At 40.4% G+C, this 20,146-nt stretch overlaps 1 protein-coding gene across 1 annotated transcript in view; it reads right to left on the minus strand.

The window, feature by feature from the left end:
* cadm2a (cell adhesion molecule 2a) overlaps positions 1–20,146 on the minus strand; it is a 406,511-nt gene that overhangs the window by 38,840 nt on the left and 347,525 nt on the right. The window contains exon 5 of the mRNA XM_084074746.1: positions 18,914–19,051. Within this exon, the coding sequence (XP_083930872.1) occupies positions 18,914–19,051 (138 nt within the window). The remainder of the gene's footprint in view (positions 1–18,913; positions 19,052–20,146) is intronic.

The following is a 20,146-nucleotide window of genomic DNA, read 5'->3' on the forward strand; positions in this document are numbered from 1 at the left end:
GGTGATCACATGACATGCTGCAGGTCACATGACTACTGATACATTCTGCTCTTAAAGTGACCACACCCAATTACAGAACATTCAGAATTACTTTAAACAAAACACTTTATAAAATATAAACTTGCAACTTAAAATGTTGTAACTAAACATTAACATATATATCAGCTATTTGACGCGTCGCGGTGCGACGCGTATGTGAGCTTGTAGATCGGCTATTTAAAAAAAAAAAATCTTGCGGGGAGATTATAATTAGCAGATCTGCCAACCCTACACCAGCCCCCCCCCCCCACTGAAGGGGTCAAAGCATTCAGACCTGTACCATTCTGCCCAGCCACACATGCACTCACCCAGCTGTGGAGAATATGCTGTGGTTAAGGATGACTCATCTGACCATATCACTTTTTTTCCTACATCTCTGTAGGCCAGTATCTGTGGTTTATGCACCATTAACTCTCAACTGTGCTTTCATCCTTTTAACGAGGGGCTTATGCACTGCAGCCCTGAGCAGCCCTATGTAGTCGTCGAAGGAATATTCTACAGACACAGTCTGATCATCCTTACATATCGCACTCATACGCAAGCATCACAGTCACTGAATGTGCACATTAGATTTCTATTTCACTGATGTCTTTCCCATAGATGGACATGCAGATGTCACTTTAGTTACTGTTCCTATTGAAACACTAGCTATAGTTGAGCAGTCTTTGTGACAGAAGCTCCTGCCATCCATGACCCAATAATGAACCCTCTATCATAGTCACTTTCTCTTGCCATATTGATCTAAAATCTAGGTCAACCGGGACTGCTCAGCATTTGCCACAGAGCATGATAGGGTTTTAATTGCTTAATTAATCTCTACCATGCCAGGAGATTGACGCATTCGCCCCTGTGTGTGCGTGTGTGTGTGTACGCGTGTGCGTGTGCGTGTGTGTGTGTGTGTGTGTGTGTGTGTGTGTCATTGCAAAGGACATATCAAAATATCATGCATCCACAGTGAGAATGTACAAACATTTCTGTGAAATGCCATCCATGTTTCATCTCTGTGATAACCCTGACACTTTTACATCTTTTACAACTAATTTACACCAGATGTTGTGGTTGATGAAAAGTCCAGTCTGTATTAGAGCTAGCCTGCACCTTTGACCCTAGCCTAGAGGAAGCCTTTATGATCACGGTAATTAAATACCAACCACTTCTACATACCATCTCAGAGCTGGGCTATGGGTGCAGACTATTTGTTTTTATATGTGGTAGCCTATAGCACATACCCACAGACTGGTTGTTAGAGGGTTTTAGCAACTTGGGATGCCCAAAAAGGAGGCAAAAAGGCTGGCAAAGTTCTGTACGGAGCTGATAATTACCCATGATTACAAGTTTGGTTTTCTTTGAGCCATCTTTTAAGGTTGAATGTTGTCAAATAATTGGTGCTCTGTCTTAGGTGATATCAAATGTATTTCTTAGATAGGAGGGTGTAGAGAGACAGGAAACCAAGAGCAGAGAGAGGAGAGACATGAGACAAGACCAGGAGTCGGATTCTAACTCAACACATGGTCTGTGAACTATTTTGCAGACCAATACAATAGCAACATGAAAGCAATATACTGTACAAATCACAAATGTTTTAATAACAATTTCATTACAATAATCATTTCTACAAGAAAGTACTCCCCAGCTGCCTGTGCAAGCAGTTGCTATGCAACGTCTCTTCTTGCTCATCGTCCTTTGCTGTTTTTGATACTGGCATCTACTGAAATCTCGCGAAATGTCATTGACCTGTCCCTTTGATGCTGTTTGAAGGTTTAAGATCTAACGTATATTTTTTTCATCAATCTCTTTCTGCAGCTCTGCATGTCGTCCTTTTAAGGTGGATTTCATACATGGTCACGGTCTTGAGTCCGGTCTTAAGACCACATTGTGATCGTCTTGGTCTCACTCTCACCTGCAATTTCACTCTGTCTTGACTTGGTCTCTGACCAAGAGGACTCTGTATTTCTTCTCCAAAGTTGGCTACAGCAGCTTTAATAGATTTACTATCAATATCTGGGCGCCATTTTGGTTTTGAGTCATTCTTAGATTTATTCTTGAATAAATTACTTAATTACTTGATTACTCTACTGTATTGTTAATTATGAGCTTTTACAAAGTCAGTCAAATTCAAGTCAAATGTGTCTTCTGTTTTACAGTATAGTTAGTTAGTTAAAGTTATTTCGGTCTGTTGAACAGTAGCTACATACCAGTAAAGCTTCCGAGTTAAAAATGGCCCGAAAAGGTGTAGGCTGAAGCCAAGGTCTTGACTTGGTCTTGACACCCTTTGATCTCGATGTTGACTCAATATCGCCCTAAGGTTTGTAGCCAAACATTTTGTTTTGCTGCTGATTTATGTACAATTACAATAAACATTTTAGATCATAATGTAAGTATACTACACACACACACACACACACATATATACACACTCAAACGCACGCACACACGCATACACACACACACACACACACACACACACACACACACACACACACACACACACACACACACACACACACACACACACACACACACACACACACACACACACACACACACACACAGTTTCAATGGCGCACTTTAGGTCTGAGGCGAGCCAAAAGAATCATTAAGTGAAATTCCCCCCCTGGTGGCTGTTAATAATCTCTTTAATATTTGTGTCAGCAGAAATGTGAAATGGGGATTACACACTAGCAATGTGTTGTTTCCAAAATGTGTTGATTCAACGTAATGGCTTTTTGAGAGTTTACATTACTGCTGCTGATGCAGGAAATGAATGCATACATTTACAACACAAGCTCTCTGTGTGTGCGTGTGCGTGCGCGTGCGTACGTGCGTGCGTGCGTGCGTGCGTGCGTGCGTGCGTGCGTGCGAGAGAGAGAGAGAGAGAGAGAGAGAGAGAGAGAGAGAGAGAGAGAGAGAGAGAGAGAGAGAGAGAGAGCTACAGAGAGAGAGAGAGAGTATGAAATATATGTAAACATCTCCATAGACTCACAGTTGATAATATTCAATGACAATATGATATGATGATACTGTATGATCATTTTGTTGATGAATCCAGAGTATGATTACGGGCAGTGGTGGACAGTAATGAAGTATATTTACTTGAGTATTTGTCTTTTTGGATACACTCCACTACATTTGACAGACAAATAATTGTACTTTTGACTCCACTACATTTCTAGGAAGGGAAAAGTACATTATTAATTAAATTTGACAGAGCACCTTTCACTTGTAATTGAGTAATATTTGACCAGGAGTATCTTTACTGTACTTTGACTCAAGTACTGGTGTTGAGCACAAACCACGGTTTGCCTTTGTAGGACAGGACAGCCAACTTCTCCTCTCTATCTACTTCCTACTTATTGTTGTCAGCTGGCCTCGAGGACAGAGAACAAAAAACATGAAACGAAAATAAAAAATAAATTGATTTAAAAGTATTGATTCATCACGTTTACTATCTGTAAGTTCTACTATAAGTTATTTAGGTCCAAACACAATGGTGGCCTGATTAGATGAGCTACTTTTTTTCTTCCAAATATAGCTCGTGCTATACTCTCCTTCCCCTGACAGACATGTCTATACGCCTATTTAGAAACTTTAGAACATAAAGCTTTGCGTCTGACAGTGACATCAGTGCAGAAACTTATGGGAAAACCGTCTTATGACCTCACAAACCTCGGGCTCATTATGATGGCAGTCTTTCTCTGGTGGCAGATGGCAATAGAACCACCTATACTGTAGTTCAACAATAGCCTAGCTGTCGTACACCAATTAGTATCTTTGTTAATAATAATGTTAAAGTGTCAATCTGTCTGCATAATATGTATATAATTGTACTGTATGCTTGTGTCTGACAGTGACATCATGCATAAACATGCATAAACTTATGCAGTGGTGGAAGAAGCACCCGGATATTTTACTTAAGTAAAAGTAGCAATACCACAATATAAAAATACTCGGCTACAAGCATCAACATATACTTAAAGTACCAAAAGTAAAAGTACTAATGTTTGAGAATAGCAGATCTACAAGCTCACAACGCGTCGCGATGCAAAGCATTGTGAGCTTGTAGATCGGCTATTTTCAAATAGCCTAGGTATAAAATAGGGATAAAGTGGTTAATGTTTTATAATATAGTAATTTATATCTGCAAAGTAACTAGTAACTAAAGTTTTCAAATAATTGTAGTGGAGTAAAAGTACAATATTTGCCTCGGAGATGTACGTAGTGGAGTAGAAGTGAAAGCACTTATGTAAAAACTCTTTCACCTCACAAACCTGGAGCTCATTATGATCACAGTCTCTCTCCTGTGGCAGATGCCATGATAACTAACAATGGTACACCAATTAGTATCTTTGTTTGCATGTCAATGCATGTCAATTTGTCTGCATATCTTTATATACTGGTAAATATATGCGCGTGTGTGCGCCGGAATTTCACTTCAAAAGCACCGCAGATGTAAGTGGCTGAAGACTTTGAAGCTGCTATCAGAGCTCAGGTTTACACATCTAAATCAGTGGTTCCAAAACCTTTTAGCTGGAGACCCAAAAGAGAAATTTGACCAGACTCGGGACCAAACTAGTGAAAATAGTATTTTCACTACTTATATATTTTAAATACATATATTTTTTTCAATGTACGAAACAAAAAAGTGGATATTTACTTGCAACCCATAAAAATAGGTCTGCGACCCAAACATATTTGTGAACCACTGATCTAAATAAACCAAATATGCTGTATGTACATAGGTACCTGGTACATAGGTACAATGTCAAATGGTTATGTGGATTGGCCAGTTGGTCCCTCTGTCCACCACTACTCCCAAACAAGATGTCTTGAAAACTACTGTCCGGATCAACGTTATAATAGTTTTAGATTTTTCACTTGTTTTCATTTTTTATTTCCTTTCGATTTTTTTTTCCAGAAGCGGGTTTACTCCACTACAGTTACATTTGCACTGAGTTACAAATGGATAACTGACAGCTATGAAGTATAAGTGGTCTGCATTCAGGAAGCTGGGCGCTCAACGTCCTAGGTGATTGTTTGTTTATCTCGGATAATCATCACTGTAGTGAAGACTATTCCTCCTGGGGTACACACAAAAGACCAGACATTCACAAATAATACAAAACACTATGCAATATTATACCAAGTAACAAAGAGATGATTAGTGGTGTGTGTTTGTCACAGGTCAAGACAGAGCCTTTGAGGATCTGAGGTGGTAATGATGCCAGGATGCACAGAGAGAGAGAGAGAGAGAGAGAGAGAGAGAGAGAGAGAGAGAGAGAGAGAGAGAGAGAGAGAGAGAGAGAGAGAGAGAGAGAGAGATTTATATCTGCAAAGTAACTAGTAACTAAAGTTTAATAATTGTTGTGGAGTAAAAGTACAATATTTGCCTCTGAGATGTAGTGGAGTAGAAGTAATAGCATAGACAATTGGAAACACTCCGGTAAAGTAAAAGTACCTCAAAATTGTATTTAAGTACAGCACTTGAGTAAATGTACTTAGTTACTTTACACCACTGCGAGAGAGAGAGCGAGAGAGAGAGAGAAAGAGAGAGAGAAATAGGTTATTCATTTATGAAGAAAACATTAAAAACATAAAATATGGAGGTATAAGGTTTCTGCACATGAGCGTGCACACAGCACACGTGCGTAGGAGGCTCTGTTCTCTGCCTGCCAGCTGTGGAAAGGGGACTTAGGCACACAGAGCCCCCTGCTAGCTTAACACTGTCACATACTATAGTACCTGGCAGTGGTACTGTCAGATCTCTCTCTCTCCCTCTCTCTGTCTCCCTGTCTCTCTCTCTCTCTCTCTCTATCCCTCACTGTGCAGCTTTAACCCATTTAGACCGGGAAAGCAACTTTTAACAACTATAACCATTATCTTTTACATTTTGTTCTATTCAAAAATAGCAGCGCTATGAGCTTGTAGATCTTGTAGATCTTGTAGATCTTGTAGATCTTGTAGATCTTGTATGAAAAATCATGAAAATGTGTGCAAATCTGAATACATACTTTTTTACATTCTTCTGGGGGATTCTACAAATGTACGAAAATGTGCTACAAAATGAAATGATTTGGTCGCGGAACCCCATCTCAAAATATGTTGTTCCAGGGACCCCCCAGAAGCAAAGATTTGAGTTAAAAATGTTGTCTTAAAAGATTTGCTCAAAAAATTGCACATCTACAAGCTCATAGCGGTGCCGCGCTATGAGCTTGTATAGCTGCTATTTTTGAAAAAACAAACAAATTATAGAATATGGATAAAGTGCGGTTACACAGATACGTTCCCGGGTTTGAATGGGTTAAGTGCTTGAAGTGCACGGATGGCGTGCGCGCGTGTGTGAATGGACCCGGCGCCACGTGCGCCTGACGTTTGATGATGCTGAATTTGACCCGCTCAACAGTAATCAGTCAAATGGTACCAACGGGCACAGTCAGATAGCTGCAAATTACATCAGCTTACAAGATGGGATATTACAGAGAGAGAAAGTAAACATGACATAGAGAGGACTTTACCTCATCCTCACGCTTAGGGCCTTGATGCTATTTAATATACCAGCACGTATCTGATAATCCTGGAAACAGGATTTGTTCTTTGGTACACTGCTAGATATCTGATTTTGTGTGTGTGTGTGTGTGTGTGTGTGTGTGTGTGTGTTCGTGTGTGTGTGTGTGTGTGTGTGTGTGTGTGTGTATGTGCGCGTTAGCAACAGTCTGAGTGTGTGTAGATGTTGTGACTGCGTGTATCTGAATGTGTTTGGGAGCTTGCATGGTGATACAAAAGTAGAAAGCTCTAACTTAGGGCACCATTAAGACTGAGGCGTGTTTTATTTATGACTGCAGTGTGACTCACTGAAGCCATCCTCTTTTATGGCCATTGAACTATTAAACCATTAAACCATATATATATATATATATATATATATATATATATATATATATATATATATATATATATATATATATTCTGTGTGTGTGTGTGTGTGTGTGTGTGTGTGTGTGTGTGTGTGTGTGTGTGTGTGTGTGTGTGTGTGTGTGTGTGTGATGTGTAATCCATTTCAGTGCTACAGCTGTGCAGAGATGTGCTGCTAAGAATGTCAATATACCTATAGTAACACTTACACAGTTAGATAAAGAAAGAAATAAACAATACTGCATCATTTCCTTTCCTGCTCTATCCCGTGTGTTTCTACACACAGGCCAGAGCAGAACCCCACACATAAGCCACAAACATCTTAGTAAAATAGGCTTTACCCAGGGGTGTAACCGAAGCTGAAACCGAAAGCTTTATTCAGAGTTGATAGAATGAAGTGCATTCAAGTTTTCTTCTTTTAATCCTCAAAAGAACCAGCATTACGTACACACCATTTCACACTTGACGACATAAACATTCAAAACGGGTCCAAGTTGTTCTCCCTGTTGCCGTGTTTGTGAATCTCAGTCGTATTTGACAGGGAAATAAACGTAGGACCCCTAGCTGTTCCCTAGCAACACAATTGCACAGGTCTATTAGCTAAGTGTTCACATGAGGCACTAGCCAAACTCCTCAACCTTTCTTTGAGCCGAGCTGCTTCAAGGCACCCATAGCCTCTTCCCCATCACCTCCAGGCATAGAATGAGAGATCCTCTCCATAGAAAAATTTTCCACGCACTGTTTCCATTGTCAATCATGGCAGTCAAGGACAATTACTCATATCTCATGAAACAGCCCGCACTATTTCAAAAGACAGGTTCTGTCACCTTTTCTTCTGCTCGTTATCGTGCCAGGCAGCAGACCTGAGCGATATAGTATTGAAAAGTCAGCATACACCCCCCCTACACACACACACACACACACACACACACACACACACACACACACACACACACACACACACACACACACACACACACACACACACACACACACACACACACACACACACACACACACACCATTTAAGTAATGCCCATTCTACATCTTCGGTAATAGCTCCTTGTCCTTGACTAACAAGATTGACAATGGAGAGGGAGCGTGAACTCAAGGAGCGAATTTGAATCGAAAGCCGTTTCTTATTCTGACAGCAAGCCGTTCGGCGGGGGAAGCTATCGAGACACATGATGAAGAGATAACCTTTACAGTTTAGGTCAGGGAGGATGATAATACCAGTCTTGATAGTCAGCGCCACCACACAACCTTGTCTGAAGACAGAAATAAAAATTCATTTCATCTGCAGGTTCAGCCCTGGGTCCACCCCCCCCCCCCCCCCCCGTGGCTCCCTCCGTGTAAACAACTACACTACTACACAATATTGGTGATATCAGCGGAGGTCTCTGTGGATTTCCTTGCGTGTAACTGAGATAGAAATATGTCATTACTGGCTGGGGAATGTGTGGAGGGACGTGTGTGTGTGCGTGTGTGTGTGCGTGTGTGTGTGTGTGTGTGTGTGTGTGTGTGTGTGTGTGTGTGTGTGTGTGTGTGTGTGTGTGTGTGTGTGTGCTTGCACGCGTGTGTGGGGACGACAAAGAGACAGAGAGAAATAAGAATATTGCATTCCATTCCACACACGCTCACACAGACAGAAACTTGCATTGGAGGCTGTCTACGCCATTCATCTGTCTGGATATATGATACCCATGCATGCATGCATGCATCACGGAACGGCACAGCCATGCACATGCACGCATACATTACACATGCAATCGCAAAAATCGCAGAAACACAAACCTCGCACACTTTTGCTCTCTCTCTCGTGCTCTCTCTCGCATGCACGCACACACGCACACTTACTTCAAGGTGTCTGTGAATAGCTGATGGACTGCTCCAGTGACTCCATTCTAATATAATCTGCACTATTCCCCCAGATCCCACACCAATATGTCGCAATTGTCATTTATTCCCACCATGGAAGCTCACAATCAGATGACTTTTCACATTGAGTGCACGCACACATGCGCGCACTCACACACACACACACACACACACACACACACACACACACACACACACACACACACACACACACACACACACACACACACACACACACACACACACACACACACACACACACACACACACACACACTCTCACCTTGTCAGGATGACAAACTGTTGCAGTGCACACACATGCAGCAGTCTTAACCCATACATTATCATGCTGCTGTCCTGGGAGACCTAGCGTGTGTACACTTGTTTGTTGTGATGTATTAATTCTTTTTGTATATTTTCTTGTTGTATCAAGGCAGAGAGATGAAAAACAAGGGATCCTAATGTATTTTCAACACACTAGACTCAGCAGGATTTGGAAAAAACTTGACCGTGCATTCATCTTCAGTACGCTAGACTACTATAATGGTGTCTTTACAGGTCTCTCCCAAAAACAAATATCGATCAGACAGATGCAGTTGATACAGAGCGCGGCTGCTTGAGTCCTCCCCAGTGGTGGAAAAAGTACTCAAATGTTTTACTTAAGTAAAAGTATCAATACTGCAATGTAGAAGTACTCGGTTACAAGTAAAAGCCCGGAATTCAACATTTAATTATTTAAAGTACAAACGTATTGGCACCAACATGTTCTTAAAGTACCAAAAGTAAAAGTACTAAAATATTTGAAAATAGTAGATATACAAGCTCACAAAGCGTTGCGCTGCGACGCATTGTGAGCTTGTAGATCGGCTATTTTCAAACAGCCTAGGTATAAAATAGGGCTGAAGTGATTAATGTATGTTTCATAATGTCATCTGAAAAGTAACTAAAGTTTTCAAATAATTGTAGTGGAGTAGAAGTACAATATTTGCCTCTGACATGTAGTGGAGTAGAAGTAAAAGTACTGAAAATTGGAAATATCTCCAGTAAAGTAAAAATGCATATAAATGGTACTTAAGTACAGCACTTGAGTAGATGTACTTAGTTACTTTACAGCACTGCAAAAAAAATATCGATCAGACAGATGCAGTTGATACAGAGTCTTGAGTCCTCCCTCAGAGTAAGAAAGTGAATCATATCATTCCAGTTCTCAGAACTTTACACTATCTCCCTGTCTGGCAAAGAAATGACTTCAAAATGCTTAACATTGTATGGTTTAGGTGCTCAAAATACATTTCTGATCTTCTGCTACAGCTCCCAGGCCATCTGATTCCTTTCGATTTCTTTCGAATCGTGGAGAAGCAGCATTCAGTTTTTATCTAACAGATATGTGGAACAAACTCAAAAACTGCAGGTCTGCCACAGCTCTCATTTTAAATAAAAGCCAAAACATATTTCTGTTTGATGTTGCCTTTGATGGAGGGTTTTGTTTTCATTTGTGTGCTGCACTGCGCTTTATTCTCACTATTTTGTATCTGTTTTACTATCCTATTCTCTTAAGTCTTTAATAACTATTTGTAATTGTATTTACATGTCCTTTTACAACGTGTTTTTGTTGCACTTTGTCTTAACGCTCTTATTGTTTTGTGTAAAGCACTTTTAATTACCTTGTTGTTGCTATAAACTCGCCTTGCCTTGGTGAGTGTTGTCTAGCCACAAAGGTTTTATATTGTAATAAAGCTGGGAAGGAGTATGAAAATAATGCAGGTGTGCGCACCTCTGCAAACACATGGAAAGGCTACAACATTACAGTATGTAATGCAAACAGAGGTTGTTCTTTTCTGGAAATGTATAGAACCCTTAACAGACGACGTCACACTGGTTGCAGGCGTCATACTGGTTGCAAATGAAACCCATTCTGTCAGGTCTCGCTAGGGCACGCAGCACTAGCCAACACACATGGGCGTTGGGGTGTGCTGAAGCCAGCGCACCCCGAAACAACACGTTGAGAATTGATTGCATGAAACAATCACCTGTGCATCCAGTCTCAATGTTGGTAAACAAATAATTGGTCTAAAAAAATTATGTTTCAGCTGTAATTGCAAGCACACACACACACACACACACACACACGCGCGCACAGTCGCACACACACACACACACACACACACACACACACACACACACACACACACACACACACACACACACACACACCCTTAGGGTTCAGCTTAACAGGCTAGCCGTGCTGTGTCTACACAATGCTTCACTCCCCCTCACTATACTGCTTGAGAGATGACCAATTAGTATCAGAATAGAGTATCTCGTGCTGAAGAAAACGACAAACTAAATGAAAACATGCCAATCATCTGTCTCATTCTTGGATCCTGCTGTGGTGCGAACTGCACTCACTGAAGTTTTCTCTTTGCACACGATATAATTACCAGGTGCCTCCAATTGATTTGCAATTAGATGGAGACAACTGGTAATTAGTCACCTATTTGCACTGGCAGAGAACAAAACAAGAAAAAATTGCACATCTCTAGACCAGTGGTTCTCAAACTTTTTAATGTCAAGGACCCCCAAAATGATATCTATTTGACCGCGGACTCCATATCATAATGATATATTTTTTGTTCCAGGGACCCCCAGAAGCAAATATTTTAGTTACAAATGGTCGCTTTAAAAAATAGATATTCAAAGGTTTGCACACATTTTCATGATTTTTGAATAGCCAAAGTATAAAAAGGTTAAAGTGGTTAAAAATTATTGTGATGCTATATTAACACATTTTGCTGGGGACCCCCCGGAACCCCCCCAAGGACCCCTGGGGGTCCCCGGACCCCACTTTGAGAACCAATGCTCTAGACCAAACTGGATGAGTGTTGGATCTAAATATTCCAAGTGAATTTGAAACAGACAAATCCGCACAGCAAGTAGCTCCCGTTAAAATGATTTTAATTTGCAAAAAAGTGACACATCCTCAGACTTGGCAATAGAAGAGAATACATAATGACACATAATAAAGGCCAAATAGGCAGTCATTAACCGAAGCCGAAGTCAACATTCAGCTAAAACAGAGGAAGAAAGCATGCGGGATCTCAACAACTAAGGCAGAGCCAGACACTCTGGGGAGAACTCATGCTAATCTTTGCTGATTTGTTTTGACTTTAGAGCATTATCGGTATTTATGTTTCAGCCGATAAGGCATGACATTCAGAGGTGATAATTAGGCTGTTTTTTCTGCTTTCTACGGCAACAATTTTTTAATAAGCGATGAAAGTGTTTTGGAGTTGTTTTGAGGTTAACGTTACATATTGGAAGTGTTATAAGGGAGACATGGCTCTGAGCTGTTCTGCAGAGCTCATAAAGTTAATTATATATGGGGTTATTATTGTGGTTATTACGTATCGTGGCTGTCGCGCAGAAACCTCCTATCTCCATATTTCAACTTTTGGTGTTTTTTTCGTAAATGATGTCATACTACAGTGTCACACAAAAGTAGCAAAAATACCCGATCTACAAGCTCACGTTTGTTGTTGACTTTGAATTTTGCCAATTATTTTAAAAGTGAAAGTGATTAAGTCTGTCCATGGGTTTTATACATATTGAACCAATTAACAAGAACTTGTGACTAAATATGTACAGGTTTGGACAAGGTTTCCATCTAACAGAGACGTTATGCATGTATTTGCATGTAAAACAAATAACAGTAGATCTGACATAAATAATCATGGAGAGTGCAGATTAAACCCAGAAGACCAGTGGGCTTAACAAAAATTAATACCAATTCACCTCTTTAGTTTAGTATGTGTACATTATAAAAATATCGGATCGTCTTTTTGAGTGGTGCCAACCACTCCTATATCTGACTTTGTCTGTGTGTCTGTCCGTATGTCCAAAAAACGAACATTGATGACAACATCAATACGGGGCTCATCAAACGCACCACTCTCTTCACACAGGGTGTGATTTCTGTTATAGAAATGAAAAAAAGAACCTGTGTTCCAATGGATCCAATGTAGTTATTATTTAGTCACAAGCTCTTGTTAATGCTTTTCATTGGTTCGATATTTATAAAACCCACAGACACACTTAAACACTTGGATTCCGCCCAAAGCAATGATATATAATTAAATAAACACTACCAAAGGAGAACATCAAAACACTGGAAGTGGAATACATAATGGATGATAGCATTTGATGTCCTCCTAATATAAACGCATCATCAATCACTGATTTGTATGGAAAAGGACAATGATATCGACTTAGAACAGTTCCCAGTAAAATCCTTGAGTGTTCATTTATCAATTCTAACTCTGAGAACAAAATGTTACAGGGTCTAAAAATGTCACATTTGTACAGTCTCGGAGTAAAATGAACACTCAGAGTTTCACAGTGTAACTGTGAGGAGAAGCCAGCATTGATTCGTCTTTATCTGTCTTCTCGTCTCGACCCTGAGAAAGCCTGATGTTAGATATCAGGCTAAGCTGTCTGAGCTTAAGCTGGGCTAGAGAGGTTAAGGCCCCGGAAGTGACAGAGGTTTTAAGAGGGGATTCGGTGCACTATAGAATCCGGAGTGTTAGTCATCGCCAGAGATCATGTTTTCACCCCTGTGTGTGTGTGTGTGTGTGTGTGTGTGTGTGTGTGTGTGTGTGTGTGTGTGTGTGTGTGTGTGTGTGTGTGTGTGTGCGTGTGTGCCTGTGTCTTGGGCTATTCTAGCAACCTACTAATCAGCGTTACATTTCATATGTAACGAGTACAAAAAACGCCTCGGACACACGTTTTATAACATCCATACCTACAAGTAGCAGTTAAACCATTGCTTCCAGTGGTGTAAAATAGTACATTTTCTCAAGTACTGTACTTTCTCAAGTACAATTTTAAGGTACTTTTACTTTACCGGAATATTTAAAATTGTCAATACTTTTACTTCTACTCCACTACATCTCAGAGGCAAATATTGTCGCGATGCGACGCGCTGTGAGCTTGTAGATCTGCTATTTTCAAAAATGTTAGTACTTTTACTTTTGGTACTTTACGTACATTTTGATACCAATACTTAAATAAAACAGAGTACTGCTTCACAAAATTAGGTATAAGTCATGTTCCATATCCCATATGCGACGAGGCGACAACAGACAGCAAAAGTGGACAAGACACTACTGTTTGTTTGTATTGGCCAATCTTTACACTACGTTTGCGTGCGTTTGCCGGTGCTAAAATGAGTACTTGAAGCTAAAAATAATTAACATGCCCACTAGGCTACTGTACATTCACGTCATGAATTAAAAATATTTCGAGAAATCATAGCAAAACATACAGATGCACATCAGACAGCCAGACGGCTGCTGCTGCTATAGCTGCCTGTAGCACAGGCACACGTCACATGTCATGCAATCACAACACCACCAGCTGCACGCACACAACAGCAATGACCAATATCTTTCTTTATCAATATCCAAGCTAGCCTATAATGAGTATAACATTGGCACGGCGGCCAGTTAATTCTGTACATGAAGATTAGGCTACTCGCCATGTCAGTCGATGTTCCTCCGAACAACTCCATTATTATCATCATTTCCAGTTGGTAACATAATTATTCAATCGACAGTATCCTGTTTATCCATTGTCCCGAGTTTTTAATTAGTTGTAATTTGGAGATTGAAAGCTCTGGCTACGCTTGCGTTGGTGATGGGAACTCTAAGCCTACTTTACTGCAAGCCGAAAGCCATGCAAACTTTACTAAATTACAAAATGTGTCTTGGACAGTCCGTTTAAATATTCCCAATTCAACATGTTTTTTTGCCTTTCCGTTTTTTAACTCCACTGTTGTTTATTATATAGACCCCTTAACAGACGACGTCACACTGATAAGAACCAGTATGCGTGCAACCAGTATGCGTGCAATGAAACCCATTCTATCAGGTCTCGCTAGGACGCGCCTCACTAGCCAACACACAAGAGGGGGTTGGGGTGCGCTGAAACCAGCGCAGCCCGAAATAACAGGTTGGGAATTGATTGCGTGAAACAATCACCTGTGCGTCCAGTCTCAATGTTAGTAAACAAATAATTGGTCTATCCCGTTCATGTTTGCTGAATTTAAACTGATGCAACAGCAGCAGCACTGCCAACAAGATGCTGATGATAAAGCCATTCATTATGGCCGTTGTTTTCCAACAAAGATCTAAATATGAATCAGTCAGGGGATAGGTTAATTCGCGTGAGGTCGTAAAGACTGGTTACGTTTTTAAACGTTTCATTCTTACTTTTACATTACGAGTCTAAAATCCATTCTCCACTCTCTCGAGTGCATCAAACAAAACTTTTTATGAAAGAATGTCTTATATAACTAACTCTCAAAACATCTCTTACGGTACAATATTAATAGTGTCAAAATACGGTTTATCAGGAAAATATATGTAGAACTCAAACAGGCTCATCAGCTTTATCAACAAAGCACAAAGAAGAAAATATGCAGCAGTATTAGAATTGCTGTTAATAGTCATGTTAAATAAAAGTGCATTGGTTCATCAGGCACTATAGAAAATCCACTAAGCTAATCAGGTTATCAACATATCAATAGCTCCTCTGCATTCATATTTCACAATGATTGTAGAAGAACAAAGTGAACACACTGCTGAATACTGAAGGTTTGGAGATAGTTTTAACCAGCTAGTATAAAACTAAGTGTTTTTTTCCCAGTCCTTATAGAAAGTGTCTGAGTCTTTTGTGAGGACTGAGAGTTCTCATTTGCCCATCATCTTCCTCGTCTGTTTCGTCACCCATCATAAGAGCTGTTTAATTTAGGCTAGGAAGACTACTTTAAACGTTGCTTCAAATCGCTTGACTGCTTTAAAATATTCATGTTCTGCACTGCATAAAATTGTCATAATGTGCTGATTTAAAGTGGCTACCGTACAGTCAAAAAACAATGAATGAGTTCTTAATCTAAAATATTTGATTAGGTCAAAATGACATTCATGAATGTACACTGTAAGCTGTCTACATCTCGTTTAGCAGTGTAGGGCTGTCACCATTATGAGATTTTACTTGACGATTAATTGTCACTCAAACAATTGCGATTAGCGATTTAATTGAGTTTCTGTCATTGAAAATTATGAATCAAAAATTACATTTCTGTTTGGCTTTTAGGCTTCGTAAACAAAAGTTACACACGGCAAATTTAATTACTTTATACTTAAAAAAATAAACATTCATAGTGGAAATAGTCGATCTACAAGCTTAAAACGTGTCGCATCGCGACACATTTGAGCTTGTAGATCTGCTATTTACGCTATAGTTTTGACATTTTTAACTCAGTGCCAATGAAATAAAAAAATATGTTCATACTGTGCCAGCAATGTTTTTAAAGTAAAAAAAATAATAATAATAATAAGTTAAACAAGAAGTGAATGGAGCAGCAAATCTTCGGATCACGATATCTTGGGTTCTGAAAATTATTTTTCTTTTTTTTCCCCCAATGTTTCCAATTTTATAATTGGAAACACTCCAGTAAAGTAAAAAATACAGTACAATACAGTACAGTACTTTAGTAAATGTACTTAGTTACTTTACACCACTGTATGTCATGCTTGCACCTATGACAACGCACATGGACACAAAGAGAGACTGGGGCACCTACTGTATGACATACCGTACGCATACTGTATGTACGCACACAGGAGACTGACAAGGTTCAGTCAAAGTCCATGTCTGATTACCACCCACACTAAACGTGAAAACATATTGCACCCTGTGCACATTCTATACATAGGCCTACTACATGCACACGCAATGGATACAGAAAGACAGAGAGTTTGATGTTACTGCATCAGAACAGTGTATTATTATTGGGGCGTGCCTTCCTGGCAGAGATTTGAGAGTGTTCCATTTATACACTCTCAAGAGTTAAATTAACACTGATACTTTTACTGTGTGTGGGGTCTAATATGTTCAACTAACATACTTTTAAAGTGTAAAAGGCAGTTTAATGTCACAGTAATCCGTGACACGTCTGCCCAGAAAAATGTACAATGGTTTTATTACAATACATTTTACTGTCTATCAACTTACAAAAATAGGAAAAAACAGAAAGTACTAAATGAAAAGACCACGATGAGTAGCCTTCATTCATTCACGTATTCATATCCTTTTGTAGTATTATTATGCATTTTGCAACATTTCCCAATAGGCTAATGCACATAATTACTTAATTACACTGAATTGATGCCATTGTAAAGTGTTGCATTCAAATTAATTGAATATATTCGAATTTAATGGAATATTACAAAAACATAATTGTCAAGAGAATATATATTAGACATAATTATTTTTGTTCAGCAAATCGTTATGAACCCACATTTCATGACTGCTTTACCTGAAATTATACATCAACAAACTTTAACTCTGAGAGTAAAGAAAAGAAAAGAGCGCATCTCCAAGAACGTACCGAATTTGGTTATTCATTTGTACACTTTTGAGTTAAACTGAGTTAAACGAACACTGAGGATTTCACAGTGCACGTGCCATGTTGGAGAGAGAGATACCAACGTCTGACCTAAATGAGAGAGATTAGCCACTGGGGACCACCATGGTTTCAACCCACTAAGGATGTCCTCGCTAGCTGCTAACATTGGGAGGTAGATTAGAAGGCCATTGGGGGGTTTCTCAATCTGCTTCTTCACTTGGCTTCCAGGTAGCTGCTCTCCCAGCAGCCATCCATGGAGACACAATAATCAGCCAGTTAGGGAAGGCCTTCCTTCAGCTAATTAGCTCAAGATTCTATTTGTAGAAGCTCCATATCAGCAAGGAGGAGGAGAGGAAGACGGAAATGGCGCCTGGCTGCTCTGGAGAACAAGACTGGCTGCAGGGGTGGGGTCTAATATGTAATGCAATTGAAGGTAATGGATTTACTGTAACCTGATTACAGAAAATAATAGAGGAATAAAAATTAAAAGAAATAGTGAAGTGTGATCCGACGTGGTCCAAAATGTGGTAATTTGATATCTTATGTGCGTGAATGTTTTATATTTTTTCTTTATATTTTTTCTATATATTTAAAATAATGCTTCTTAATCTGATCCAGATGACTGATTGAAGACACACAGTTATTTTACTTACCTTATTTTAAGTATTTCTGTTTTAAGTGATGAACATGGGCACTAACAGTATTTTTACACAGAGTATATAGAGTACGATGCAGAGCGTTGAGAGCCCACGTGAAGTGACAGTGATGCTGATCCTCTCTTTATTAACAACTATACTCTAAACTTTGTGCCGAAACAAGTTCACGCCATTTGTGATGACCTCCAATCAACCCCAAATTGGAATCACATGTTGAGGGGCCTCTATAGTGTACCTCCAAAAGCATTTTCACTTGGGCACCATGGATGTGAAATAACCATATGTCATACAAACACTATTCCCCCCCCAACTTCCTTGCGTCGTACCACCAGCAAACCACGACTGACGTAGTCCTTGTAGGCCATCCTGACCGGCACTCTAAGGAGCAGCCTTTTCTATGACTGTGTAGCAGTGGCGTCGTTAGGGGTGGGCTTCGGTGGCTATAGCCACCAATGTTTTGTCCAAAGCCACCAATAAAAAAAAATTAAAAATTAAAAAATTAAAAGTTTTTTTTTTTTTTGGAATTATATATCTATCACCCTAACCTAACCCTACCCCAAACCCTAAAACCGAAATAAAGTAACAAAAAAACGGGGAAAAAAGCACCCTAATCCGCGAAATCCGCGAAAAAAATCGCGCGCGCGCGCTTCGCGCGCGCACGGGAGGAGGGGCACATGCACGCGCGCTGCGCGCGCGTGCATGTGCCCGTTGCCTGCGGGGCTAAGCCCCCGACCTAGTAGAGACCTAGCGACGCGTCTGCTGTGTAGTAGGTTTTTCACTGAAAGGTAAACAAGGGACTATATGGCTTCCTATTCATGCCAAATTAAATGACTAGAAATAAAATGTCACCTAGCAACTAACCCCTCATTTGCTCATAAATGATAAGTTGCCCGGGACCACCACAGCATCAGCTAAAAGCAAAAAAAAAGTAAAATAGTGTGGTCACACACAGATAATCTACATACCTTTAACCTCCTTCTCGTTCCTGAACCAGCGCAGGTCAGCGGCGGGCTTGCTCCCCTGGGTGATGCACGTCAGAGTGATGTGATCGCCCTCCAGCGCCGGCTTCGTTAGGCCGTCAATCTCTGGCTTCTCTGGCACCCCTGGGGGAAGGGAGGGGAATTACCGGGTGGGAATTAGTTAAAAACACACGGGACATGTGTGATGACTCAGTGTGTACAATACGTGCTGTTCAAAGTCAAGTCCACCATATCATACACGCAGTGTCCCTGTGACATGTCTGGGTGTGTGAGTGAAGGCCTGGTCTATGTGTGATTGAAGGCCTTGGTCTATGTTTGAGTGAAGGCCCGGTCTGTGTGTGAGTGAAGGCCCGGTCTACGTATGTGTGCGAGCAGAGTGTGACTGAAACGGAAAGCTATTTGGTAGTGCAGCTTGAAAGTGATAATCATCCCTTTCCTTAATGAGTGTTTTAAGTTTGGCGAGTGTGCGTCCAATGTCGTCGAGCAATGAAAGGTCCATCAGTCAATGGCATTGACTGACTCTGGCCTCATGTGTCTCTCAACCCCTTTGAGGAGAATTGTATGCTTTAAAGAGCTTCCCTCCTCTTTGTTTTACCCACCAGCCCTCTGTAGGGAATCTATATTTAGTGCACACGCCCTATTCTATAACAGTGATAGCTGTCTAAGTTCACTGTGATGCGTGTTCTCAACAGCTGCTTCTGGCGCGTGGTGCATGAGGAATATTTCACGTGATAATTTCAATGTGTTCATGTGTGCATGAGTGTAACAGACAAACACACAGAGAGAGAGAGAGAGAGAGAGAGAGAGAGAGAGAGAGAGAGAGAGAGAGAGAGAGAGAGAGAGAGAGAGAGAGAGAGAGAGAGAGAGGGGGGGGGGGGGTGGGGGGGAGAAAAAGAGAGATGATAAAAGCGTAGTGTGTTTATGTGAAGTGCCAGGTCTCTGTATTAACTAGAACTGTGGCTCATGCATATATGATATGATATCATTAATGGGAAAAAAATGGCTGGTACTAGGTTTTCTCCAGGTCTTTTATGGGAGCAGAAGTATTCCTCTTATACGATCACATTCCCCTTGGGTGGCCAGAGGCTGCAAATATTTTATCCCTCTCTCAGTCTGTGTGCGTGCGTGCGTGCGTGCGTGCGTGCGTGTTCATGTTCATGTTCATGTTCACAACATTTTTGGGGGTTGCCTGTGTGTGAATTTGTGTAAACGTGTGTT

The sequence above is a fragment of the Gymnoscopelus microlampas genome (assembly GCF_963454915.1).
Source record: "Gymnoscopelus microlampas genome assembly, chromosome: 12".
NCBI lineage: Eukaryota > Metazoa > Chordata > Actinopteri > Myctophiformes > Myctophidae > Gymnoscopelus > Gymnoscopelus microlampas.